Below are 10876 nucleotides of genomic sequence, written 5' to 3'. Positions count from 1 at the left end.
TACTGCGGAAGTGGCCAATAATTAATTCAATCGAAAAATTGAAAACACAATTTTGTAAATTATAATACTTTATTAAAATACAAGAAAAAGCTGAAATTATACATTTAAACATTTAAAATGATATTATTTTATGGATGAATTTTTTTCACCATCTCAATATAAAATTTTAAATTCTACGATATTGAAAGAATATATTTGGTAATAACTTTTTTTGTTTTTTTAGAATGTTTCGAGAGATCATTTAGCAAAAAATAATTATACCAATTGTTCTATTATTTTGCTAAGATAGGAAGTGCTGATATCGTAATTTTGTTATTCTATGCTATAATTCATCTTAAACCTCGTTCTTCACCTTTCGATTCCTTTAAAAAACATGAAAATATGTACTAAAATCAACAACTCCCTAAGTAAAAAATTATAAAACTTAGATATTATTATTAAGATAATTAATCCTGGGAAGGACCACTTGGTGATGATAAAGATTCCGATTGAGATGAGTTTCCGATGCTGGGTGCTTGATTGAGAGTTGCCGACACTAAGAGATTGTGATAAATAAAAAACTGAACTTGTTTTTAATAATTATAAAACTTAAAGTTAACACGTTACCGCTACGTGACCGTGAGGCTTGGATACTACCCTGTGAACCTAAACTGACTGCATTTGGAAGCGCGGATTTAACATCACCTGCAGACACCGATCGACCTCGGACAAGGTTTGGTGTCGAATTGTGCGTATTCGAGTTTGATCTCCGCGTCTATTTTCAAAGAAATTAAGACACAATCAAAAGGCGAAAGCATCCATGGCAATGAGGAAGCCAGTAAATTGTACTTACATTTCTCGGATTGCTATTATGCCTTAGAAAAGCGGGTACACTGAAGAGAAAAATAAATTGAATAAACAATTGTACATACTTTGAAACAGTTGTACAAAGAAATTCAAATCTCCATCTTACGGTTCTTCTGTCAATAAATCTTCTACTGGTAATCCGGATTTCTTTCTCAATTCAATTAATTCATTCTTTAATCGAGTTGTTTGACTGGATTTCGCAATATCTAACATGAAAGTTTTATGTTTAATCAAATAAACGAACAATATTCCAAATGTATTAAAATGACTCACATTCTTTTTCCATCTCTGAAATTTTAGTCCTAAGCGTGTTAACTTCTGCTTTCAGTACTTCAACTACACCAGGAGAAGCGAGACCAAAATCAGGAGAAGTGGGAGAAGAAGAATGCGCAGTTACCCACTTTTTGTGACTTTAATATGAAAAATGATTTAAATTCATAAGCAACTACGTTACAAATATCAAAAAGTAAAAATCACCTACGTCGAAGATGGAGATGCAGGTGGCAAAGGAGTAATATTGCCAGGATTAGAAGTTGAAGAAGTGCTATTCTCGCGTGAATGATGTGGATGATACGTCTGTTGCTGACGCAATGAATCAAGTTGCTTTTGAAGTCGATTGACAATATACTCTTGTTCTTGTTCAAGAGCATTTTCCATATCAATTTTTTCTTTTTGCAACTGAATAAAAATCGTATAATCATAATTTATTTAAATGATTATTGTTATTGTGGTAATTTGTATATTAGAGGACTTACTTGGTTCAGTTTCTTTTGTAAAGTATTGGTAAGATACTCCTCCTCTTGTTCAACTTGGAGGAGTAACTCACCTTTCTCTTTCTTAAGTCCTGAAATACGTTTCAGTAATTTATTTGAAATGTATTCTTCTTCTTGTTCAGCAGATGCATGCTAAGAGGGAATGTATTATGTATAAAATATAACACTTTATAATTGTAAAAATCATGATACCACAAAACTACCTACCATGTCGACTGTCATCCGTCTTAACATTTGATTATCATGTCTTAAAATATTGACATGGCCTTGTTCCATTTCAACTTCAAATTTGAGTTTCTTAATATCTAATTCTTGTTGTCGAATACGCTCGTATGCGTTTTGAAGTTCCTGTTTTAAAACGATTGGATCTTCAGATTCCAAAACTAATTTTTGTGTATCAGTGGGAATTGGTGAAGGCGGTACTTCTGAACTGACTTCACTAATAATTTTAAATTTATTAATCCCTAAATTTCAGTAAATTTCCTCTAAAAAACTTTGCAATATAAAATCTATCTATTTTTTTAAAAAACGCGTCTGAAAAAAAAATGTAACAAAGAATGCATGTCGTAAAGAATACGAAACATTCAATATATCCTTCACGTATCAAACCTAAAGATATATACAAAAAAGAAACATTATCCACCCTCTCTAAACTAACCATTGATTAATTTGTAATTTAGACAAAGTACTCTGAAATGATTTAGCGCGAGCTTCCATCGATGCTTCCAAGTTTGCCTTCTCTTGTCTGGCCTTAATAATAAGAGAATAAAAAGCGCTCATCATTAGATATTAGATAGGATATAAAGGAATAAAAAAAGATTCTCACATAATTCAATTGTTCTTGAAGGGATTTGGTAATGCTTTTTTCACTTTGTTCAACTTGCTGCAGAGCTTTAGCGCGATCCTTTAAATTGTATCAAAAGGTGGAATTCAATAAATGAAAGTTGACAAAAAGTACATATATTTATAAAACGTATGGAAATAAATAGTTAATTTATATGGTATAAATTAGCGTTCCTGTAATAGAAAAGAGCTAAAAGAACCACTGAATGTAGACGCGATTGCTTACCGAAATTTTCTCTGTATGACTAGCATTCAATTGTTCTCGAAGCTCTTTCAATTCTTTCGCCTGCTGGCGAGCGAGAACTTGAAGTTGGGTTGGATCTTGTGGTAATTCTGTCTCGCTCATGACTTAGAATTTCATTTACTACTACGTTTTGGATCATCGATCTGATGACTAGCTTGCTACTCAAACATTCACACGAGCATGTGTAATCAAAACTATTATTGGATAAAAAATATTTGAAAAACTGATGTGATCCGAGAACTGCTATAGTTAGTATAGTTAAAAAAAAGTCAATCGTAATTAAATTAGCGAAATGGATCCTACGATCAAGAAAATGTCGAGTAAAAAAAAGAAAAGGTTAAAGAAATATATTGTAAGCCATAAATTTACCTCTCAAATTTGTAAATTTGCTACAATATTACTTAACAGGCCTTAAAGAAAAAATTTTTTACAGGAGAAAAAAATTAAAAAGGAAGAACGCGTTATGCTAATAGAGAAACTTTCAAAATCTTCATTTTCATCAGAATTGATGAAATCAAGTAAAAATTTGGGTAGAAGGGTAAGATTAAAAGAATTCCGGTTAATTGTTATTTTTATATATTGTTGAAATTATATTTGCCTAATAGAAAGAGACTATGAAGGAACGACTTCGTAAGGCTTATAATGAGAAACGTTTGAGATTACCTCAGTCTGATCTTAGCGTTCCTTTGTTCGTGAATGAGAGAGAAGAGGAAGAGGATGAGGATGAGGATGAGGATGAAGAAAAGGAAGATCACGTGATGAACGGAAACAGTACCAAGATTATCAAAGATAATTCTTCAAGCATACTTCCTGATTCTAAGGAACTGAATAATGATCAAAAAATTATTAATCAAAGTGTTATTGTGGGAAATGCCCTTAAACGAGCTCCGAATGGAGAGTTTACAGTTCCCATTAAGAAAAAGAAGAAAAAGAAGATAAAGAAAAAACAAGTAAATTTTCTCATTCTTACAGGGATTTACCTGTTAATAATTATAACTCTGATTTTTTATGTTTATTTAACTTATTAAGGTAAAGACAATACAAAAGTCAACGTTAGAAGAAGATTCTTTTGATAGCTCAGACTCTCAGTATGATACTGACAAAGAAACCAAAAATTCTGATGCTGCAATAAGTGCAATAAGTGAAAAATTAAAAGAGCAATCATTCAAACAATGGGCAACAGAGCAAATGGGCATTAAACCAAAAGATAATGAAAATAAAAATACTATACATGAACCTAGTATAATTTCTCAATCGAAACCTACAAACCTACAGCAGAAAAAGAAAGATGTTGAAACCTGTTTAATCCAAGATGGAATTGACATTACTCATGGAAATATAGGTGATAATGAAAAAACTGTTAAGAAGGTATTTAGATATTTCAAGATATGGTAAATTTTATCCATCAACCTAATTTCAGATTCATTATTTTTAAGGCCTTCTATATTCCCGTCAAAAGAAACCAAGAAATACAAGAAGCCAGAATGGAACTTCCTATTTGCGCTGAAGAACAAATAATAATGGAAACAATAAGCAATAATCCTGTAGTAATTATATGTGGTGAGACTGGTTCTGGCAAAACAACTCAAGTACCACAGTTTTTATACGAAGCTGGATATGGCAATAAGGATAGTGGTATGTAAATGTCAATTATCATCACAATCTTTTATCTTTAGATTCACCATCTCTTTTATTATTAAATATTTAGATAATCCTGGGATAATTGGTATAACACAACCTCGACGTATTGCAGCTGTAAGCATGTCGAAACGTGTAGCACAGGAATTGTCATTAAGTGAACAAGAAGTTTCCTACCAGGTTTTTATTAGAATATATTAACACAAAATAAAATGTTATGTAAATTAATATAAACTTTGATCAAATTTGTGCAGATTCGTTATGATGCGACAGTATCACCAAAAACTGTTATCAAGTTTATGACTGATGGCGTTTTGCTTCGTGAACTCGCCAATGATTTTCTTTTATCAAAATACTCAGCAGTCATAATTGATGAAGCACATGAAAGAAGCTTAAATACTGATATTTTGATTGGTGCTATAAGTCGTGTACTCAAATTACGAGCCGAATTAAGCAAAGAAGATGGGAGCAAAATTAGGGTATTTAAATACAGATAAAAGAGAAATTTGGTCTTTTTTTAATATTAATTATATAATTCTTTAGCCAATTAAAGTTATTATTATGTCGGCAACTTTACGTGTCTCTGATTTTACACAAAATAAAAATCTATTTGACGTAGCTCCCCCGGTTATTAATGTCAATACGCGTCAATTTCCTGTAGGTGAAAACTTGTAATTTTATATTTTAAATGAGAAATATCTAATCTTATTTGTTCTATTAGGTTTCAATTCATTTCAACAAGCGGACTCCAAATTTTGACTATGTTAGTGAGGCATTTAAGAAAGTTTGCAAAATCCACACTAAACTTCCACATGGAGGTTGGTTGCAACGTTTCCTGAATATTTTCTTTCGTAAATTTAATTTATTGAATTTTTTTGTCATTTTTTTTAGGAATTCTTGTATTCTTGACTGGCCAAGACGAAATTACTCTTCTTTGCAAGAAATTTCGTAGGAAGTTTCCTTATCTAATGCAAAATCAATACAATAGCAAGCAGATGCTGGAAAAAGAAAAAACATTTAGAGAAGTTGAACAAGAAAGGGAAAGTTTAAATTCTAAAGAAGGTGAATTTGTTATGTTAAAATATTCTTTACAAATATTTTAAATAATTCAAATTATTTAAATTACGGCACAAATTACAGCTGATTTTGAAATTGAAGATTTGGATATCGGTGAAGAAGAATTGGAAGAAACAGAATTACTTGATACTGATTCTGAAGATTTTGAAGAAAATTTGGAAAATGATGAAATGATAATGGATGAACACTGTAAACTATATTACATTTTTTTTTTAACTCCATTTCATAAATAATTTATTGAACCCTTTTTTTCTTTTTAACATAGCCAGACCACTATACGTACTTCCATTGTATTCATTATTATCTACTCATGCTCAGTTGCGTGTTTTTGAACCACCGCCGGAAGGAACACGTCTGTGCGTTGTTGCAACTAATGTTGCTGAGACTTCATTAACTATTCCTGGTATTAAATATGTTGTAGACTGTGGAAAAGTTAAAGGACGTCGATACGATGTGGCAACTGGAGTACAATCATATGTGGTTGATTGGACTTCAAAGGCATCAGCTGACCAACGTGCTGGACGTGCAGGAAGGACAGGCCCTGGGCATTGTTATCGACTCTTTTCTTCGGCCGTATTCAATGATCAATTTCAACAATTCACAGTACCAGAAATTCATCGTATGCCAATTGAAGGAATAGTACTACAAATGAAGGCGATGAATATAGATACTGTAAATAATTTTCCTTTTCCTACTCCTCCTGATCGTGATCGTTTGCGTAAAGCTGAGAAGTTATTACAATACATGAATGCGCTGGATGAAGATGGTAGAATAACTGAACTTGGTCGTACTATGGCAACATTTCCAATTGCACCAAGATTTTCTAAAATGTTGATAATCGGACAACAACATGGATGTTTACCTTATATTATTGCTATTGTTTCTGCTTTATCCGTTGTTGACCCATTCATTAAGGATTACCATCTAGATAATAGTACGAATTCTGATGATGATGTGAAAGAGGAAGAATATGAAGAAGTTCGATCTAATGAATTAAATAAATTAAGTGAAGAAGCTATTTTGCAAAAAGAACGTCAAAAATTAATCAGAAAAAAGTTCTATGATGTGCAGAAGGTACATATAAATCTGGCTATTGATTATATAATATGATTGTATAATATTAAACACTATAACTCTCTTTTTGATCATCTTAGAAACATGCTGGGCTTGACCCAACTAGTGACTTATTAAAATTACTTAATGTTGTGGGAGCATACGAATATGAAGGAGGCACGGACAAATTTTGTGAATGTAATTTTGTTCGTCCTAAGGTATAATATATATTGTTATTAAGTGCCATTTATCAAATTTATGGGTTATCTCAAAAAAAATTTTTTTTTAAAGGCAATGGAGGAAATACGTAAATTAAGGGGACAAATAACGAATATTATACAAATGAATTGTCCCGGAGTTGATGTCTGTTTAGATCCAAAAATGAAGCCTCCATCAACTATTCAGGTAGGATTTTAGTGCAATTTTTATTTGATTTATTAGAATTTCCTTTTAATGTGTTATTTCTTGAATGCTGTTTTTAGCTCAAAGCAATAAGACAAGTTATTACAGCAGGATTTATTGATCAAATAGCAATACGTAAAGGACTAATAGATAAATCATCAAAAATATTTTCATCAACAAGAAATGTCGAATATTGCACAATGTGGGGCAATGATAATGTATTTATCCATCCTACTTCTGTATTATTTCACAACAAACCACCAGACTTTGTTGTATATCAAGAATTATATAAAACAAGTAAAGTTTGGATGAAAGGTGAAAGAAACTTTTGATCATATTTCAAATTTTAAAAGAAAGAATACTTATGTTATTTGGCGAATTTTCAGGTGTTACTATTGTTGAATCAAGTTGGCTATCAAAACTTGGTAGATCTTTATGTACATTTTCTAAACCTGTTGAACTTCCAACGAGCAAGTACGTATTGTTATTTATACTTTACTTCAATTTACATTCTTTAATATTAAATTTTAATATTAGGTCGAAAAGGAATAAAGATACAGAAAATTTGGCTTACGTAATTCCAAGTTTTGGCCCAAAAAATTGGGAATTACCTCCCATGAAAATAATGGCACAAAAAGTTAATAGTAGATGGGTTTATGGATCAATATGATTAATAACAAAATAATAATGACCATATTCTCGTAACATAATAGAGTGCCGAAATTGTATAACTTTCTATAGTAAATTCATACGAAGAGTATAAAATAGGGACCAAAAACTTATTTTCGTCGTTTTTATTTACTAAAAAGTATTCGTAAGTAATGTAATATATCATACTTAATAGTGATAACTACACACAAAATGAGCTAAGTTCCCATACATAAAATAGTGTTTAATAAATAATTGTTCGTTATATTTAAAAGGCGTTCTGAACTCCAAGGGATTCGTTATATCAAATTTTAATCTCTTGTGCATTACCAAGGATTTTTTTTTTTGTTAATAGTTTATGTAAATCGATATAATTACACTTTATTCTCGTTCATTTTATATTATGTTAAAATAACACAATCTAAAGATGAAATAAGCACGCATATGTACTTAGAAATTTCAAAATACTGTGTCCCATAACAACACGTTATCCTAATTTGTACAATTGGTGCTACACTAGATTTTCGTTTTTTGTTGATCAAAATAAAAAAAATCGCACTTCGCTTTTGAAAGTCATACAGGCGACTGCAAGAACGATAATTAAATACAATTATTATAGGACGATTAATGTTTTTATTAAATAATCCAATATGTCCCGAAATCAAAAAGTAAAAAGAGAAATTAAAGCTCTTCTTATCGACAACAACGAGACTCTCCCGACTTTATCCTCTGTAGAGGGTAATAATATAGCTGAAAGACTTAAACAACGACGAAGAGGAATGTCTACAAGTCAGACTGAGATAAAACGGGTTGAATTAGAGAATCCTTTTTTGCCCAGAAAGTCTCGTAGAGGTGCTAAGCGCAAGAGGAATGAGTTCATAGAAAGGCTTGAAGAAAACGAACCTCAAATTATGCAAGAACTGGAAATAGCTACTGAAGAAAATAATTCCGTGTGGGAACCTTGGGATGAGATAACCCCAACAAGACATATTAGGAAATTGAAGGGTAACGTTGTAAGTGTCGTCATAGAGCCCAAAGATGTGGGCAAACCGTTCACAAGAGAAAAGAGACGACGGCTCCAAAGCTTTAAAGAGACGCGAGAGGAGAAAAAAGAGTTAGATGCGGTGGCAAGTCTTCTCGCCATGGCAAATGGAAAAAAAGTTCTCCGAATGATGACACCTGAGCGTGCTTCGGAAAATCTTACAGATGAGGCTAGCTTGAGGACTCCCGAGCCCATTTCGAAAGATTTAGTTTCCCCCTTTAATGTCGTTCCCAAGCTAATAAAAAGGGGACCAAAGAATGTAGACTATGAGATTGTCGATCTCACAATGCTTGAGGGATCAAATCAATCTGTTCTATGCGAACAAGACGCGTCAACTAGATCCGAGAGATCTTTTGAAGATAATGCAACTCAACAAAAAAGAATCAGAGTAAAAAAATTGTCGGCTGACATGCCAAGTTCGCTCAATGTCAAAGTATTACCTTCTTTTACTGAAATTAAATACGCAAAAGAACTCCAAAATCTTGATCATCACATTACTAGGCATTTCAATAAATGGGAGATTGAGCTAAATTCTAACATAAATGTCCTGCTTTACGGATTTGGGTCGAAGGAGCACATTCTGGAGACATATCAGGCCTTCGATAATAAAAATGAGAATGTCACTTGGATTCATTTTGACGGAAGCGGTGACTTAACAGACATGAATGATGCCTATTTAATGTTGTTGGACAAGATACTCGGCCCTGATCATATTTTTAAAAATCATACTTTAATCGGGAAAGCACTTGGCATCCGCAATTATTATGACGATGTTGTTTCGAGGATAAAATTCAAAATAATAGTGAGCATTATTTAGTTTTTGACTTTTTTAACGAGATGAATAATCACTATTTTTTTGTTTAAAATTAGGTCCATAATATAGATGGTTACGTGTTTCAAAGTGTCGATGCCAGATATGCGTTGAATTTACTCGGTGATATTCCAAATATACACTTCCTCGCTACGAGTGAAAATGTCAGTTCTTGCCTCGGATGGTACGTTAATGCAGAAGACAAAATGAATTGGCATACTCACGAAGTAACAAAGCTTAGTAATTACAAATTTACGGTAACAAGCAAAGAGAAGGCTACAAAAGATTATCGATTGAAGAGAAAAGAATTAAAATTGGTGTTATCATCATGGAATACATACCGTCGTGGAATGTTTGCCATGTTGGCAGATCACATTGTTACAGCTACCAGAAGAAGTGAAGCAAATGGGGATAGTTTGGACTTTAACACGTTGTTCAAATATTGCTTGGAAAATTCGATATGCAATGATGAGAAGACTTTCCGACGTTACTTGGAAGATTTTTATTTTCATGGCATATTCATGGCGAAAAGAGCCCCCTCTGGGGAAGTTAGGATTACAATTCCGATGTCTTGGCATGACCTCAAAGCTCTTTTGTTGGATAATGATATCTTTGGAGACATTGGTTAACTGCTATACATCACATAATATCCGCTAAATATTTTACAAAAAATTATGGTTTATACAGTATATAAAATGACTTTTCAAGAGAACAATCATTAGATTCTAGTATTCTTGAAAATTTGGGGATAACAATAACTTGTATACAATATAATTCAAAAGTATTATATGTATAATAATAGTATTAATGTCATGAGGTCCAGACTAAATTTTATAGAAACCTTGTGCTTGTATATATATTAATAAGTAAAAAAAGCTTTTTGGCTAAAAAATTATAAAATTATGAATATTATATATAATACATAATGAAATTATAAACCTGTAGATTTGTCAATGATTGAAATTTAATTTAATAGTTAAGCTTAAAATTGTATTTTTTTTTTAGATTAAAATCTTTTATTACTGATTTAAATAAATATGTATTTTTTTGCATAAAATACACAAGACTACAATAAATTACTGGATTTCTTTAAAAATGCTTGGTAATTTTCATATTGCATGAAAGTTTATAAATTTCTGATGAAATCGTTCAAATTTTTTTTTATTTGAAAGCTAGTCCATTGTAGATTTTAAATTTTAAATAAAAAAAGGATATTTTATAGTATGGAAAAAAATTGTCTAATTGTTAATTATGACAGCCTTTTTTAGAATTATTTTGTATATTTATTTACATAGATAGGTTTTAGAATGTCATTTATATAACATTTTTAAAAATTTATTAAAATCTATTGAAAATTGACAGACTTTTGTATATCTAGAAAAATGCCAATTTTACTGAAAATTACTAATAAACTTGAAAAATGATAGTAAAATATAGTAAAATAGGCATTTTTTAAGATATATACAAGTCTGTCAAATTTTAACAGATTATAATTATTA

The 10876-nt window shown here is 31.3% G+C and overlaps 3 protein-coding genes across 3 annotated transcripts; 2 read left to right on the top strand and 1 right to left on the bottom strand.

Moving 5' to 3' along the window:
• Positions 1 to 96: 96 nt before the first annotated feature.
• On the bottom strand, positions 97 to 2812 carry OCT59_020561 (uncharacterized protein). Its single transcript, XM_066149270.1, has 11 exons — positions 2689 to 2812; positions 2446 to 2523; positions 2278 to 2369; positions 1827 to 2058; positions 1602 to 1751; positions 1328 to 1524; positions 1120 to 1256; positions 953 to 1052; positions 833 to 872; positions 607 to 754; positions 97 to 535 (listed from the first exon to the last, which is right to left on the bottom strand). The coding sequence occupies exons 1-11, from the start codon at positions 2806 to 2808 to the stop codon at positions 447 to 449; spliced, it is 1383 nt and encodes a 460-aa protein (XP_065990196.1). The 5' UTR covers positions 2809 to 2812; the 3' UTR covers positions 97 to 446.
• A 112-nt stretch (positions 2813 to 2924) lies between these two features.
• OCT59_020560 (uncharacterized protein) lies at positions 2925 to 7795 on the top strand. The gene is made up of 17 exons (XM_025320392.2): positions 2925 to 3058; positions 3140 to 3244; positions 3312 to 3656; positions 3736 to 4074; positions 4143 to 4341; positions 4415 to 4524; positions 4599 to 4823; positions 4888 to 5001; positions 5066 to 5162; positions 5236 to 5406; positions 5485 to 5610; positions 5687 to 6495; positions 6576 to 6692; positions 6766 to 6879; positions 6957 to 7191; positions 7263 to 7350; positions 7414 to 7795. The coding sequence occupies exons 1-17, from the start codon at positions 2999 to 3001 to the stop codon at positions 7544 to 7546; spliced, it is 3387 nt and encodes a 1128-aa protein (XP_025171472.2). The 5' UTR covers positions 2925 to 2998; the 3' UTR covers positions 7547 to 7795.
• A 292-nt stretch (positions 7796 to 8087) lies between these two features.
• Positions 8088 to 10312, top strand: OCT59_020559 (uncharacterized protein). The gene is made up of 2 exons (XM_025320393.2): positions 8088 to 9368; positions 9437 to 10312. The coding sequence occupies exons 1-2, from the start codon at positions 8175 to 8177 to the stop codon at positions 10004 to 10006; spliced, it is 1764 nt and encodes a 587-aa protein (XP_025171473.1). The 5' UTR covers positions 8088 to 8174; the 3' UTR covers positions 10007 to 10312.
• The last annotated feature ends 564 nt before the right edge of the window (positions 10313 to 10876 follow it).

This window comes from Rhizophagus irregularis, chromosome 3 (assembly GCF_026210795.1).
Source record: "Rhizophagus irregularis chromosome 3, complete sequence".
In the NCBI taxonomy this organism is placed as follows: Eukaryota; Fungi; Glomeromycota; class Glomeromycetes; order Glomerales; family Glomeraceae; genus Rhizophagus; species Rhizophagus irregularis.
The sequence above is the reverse complement of the archived record's forward strand: the minus strand, read 5'-3'. Positions and strand labels throughout refer to the sequence as shown.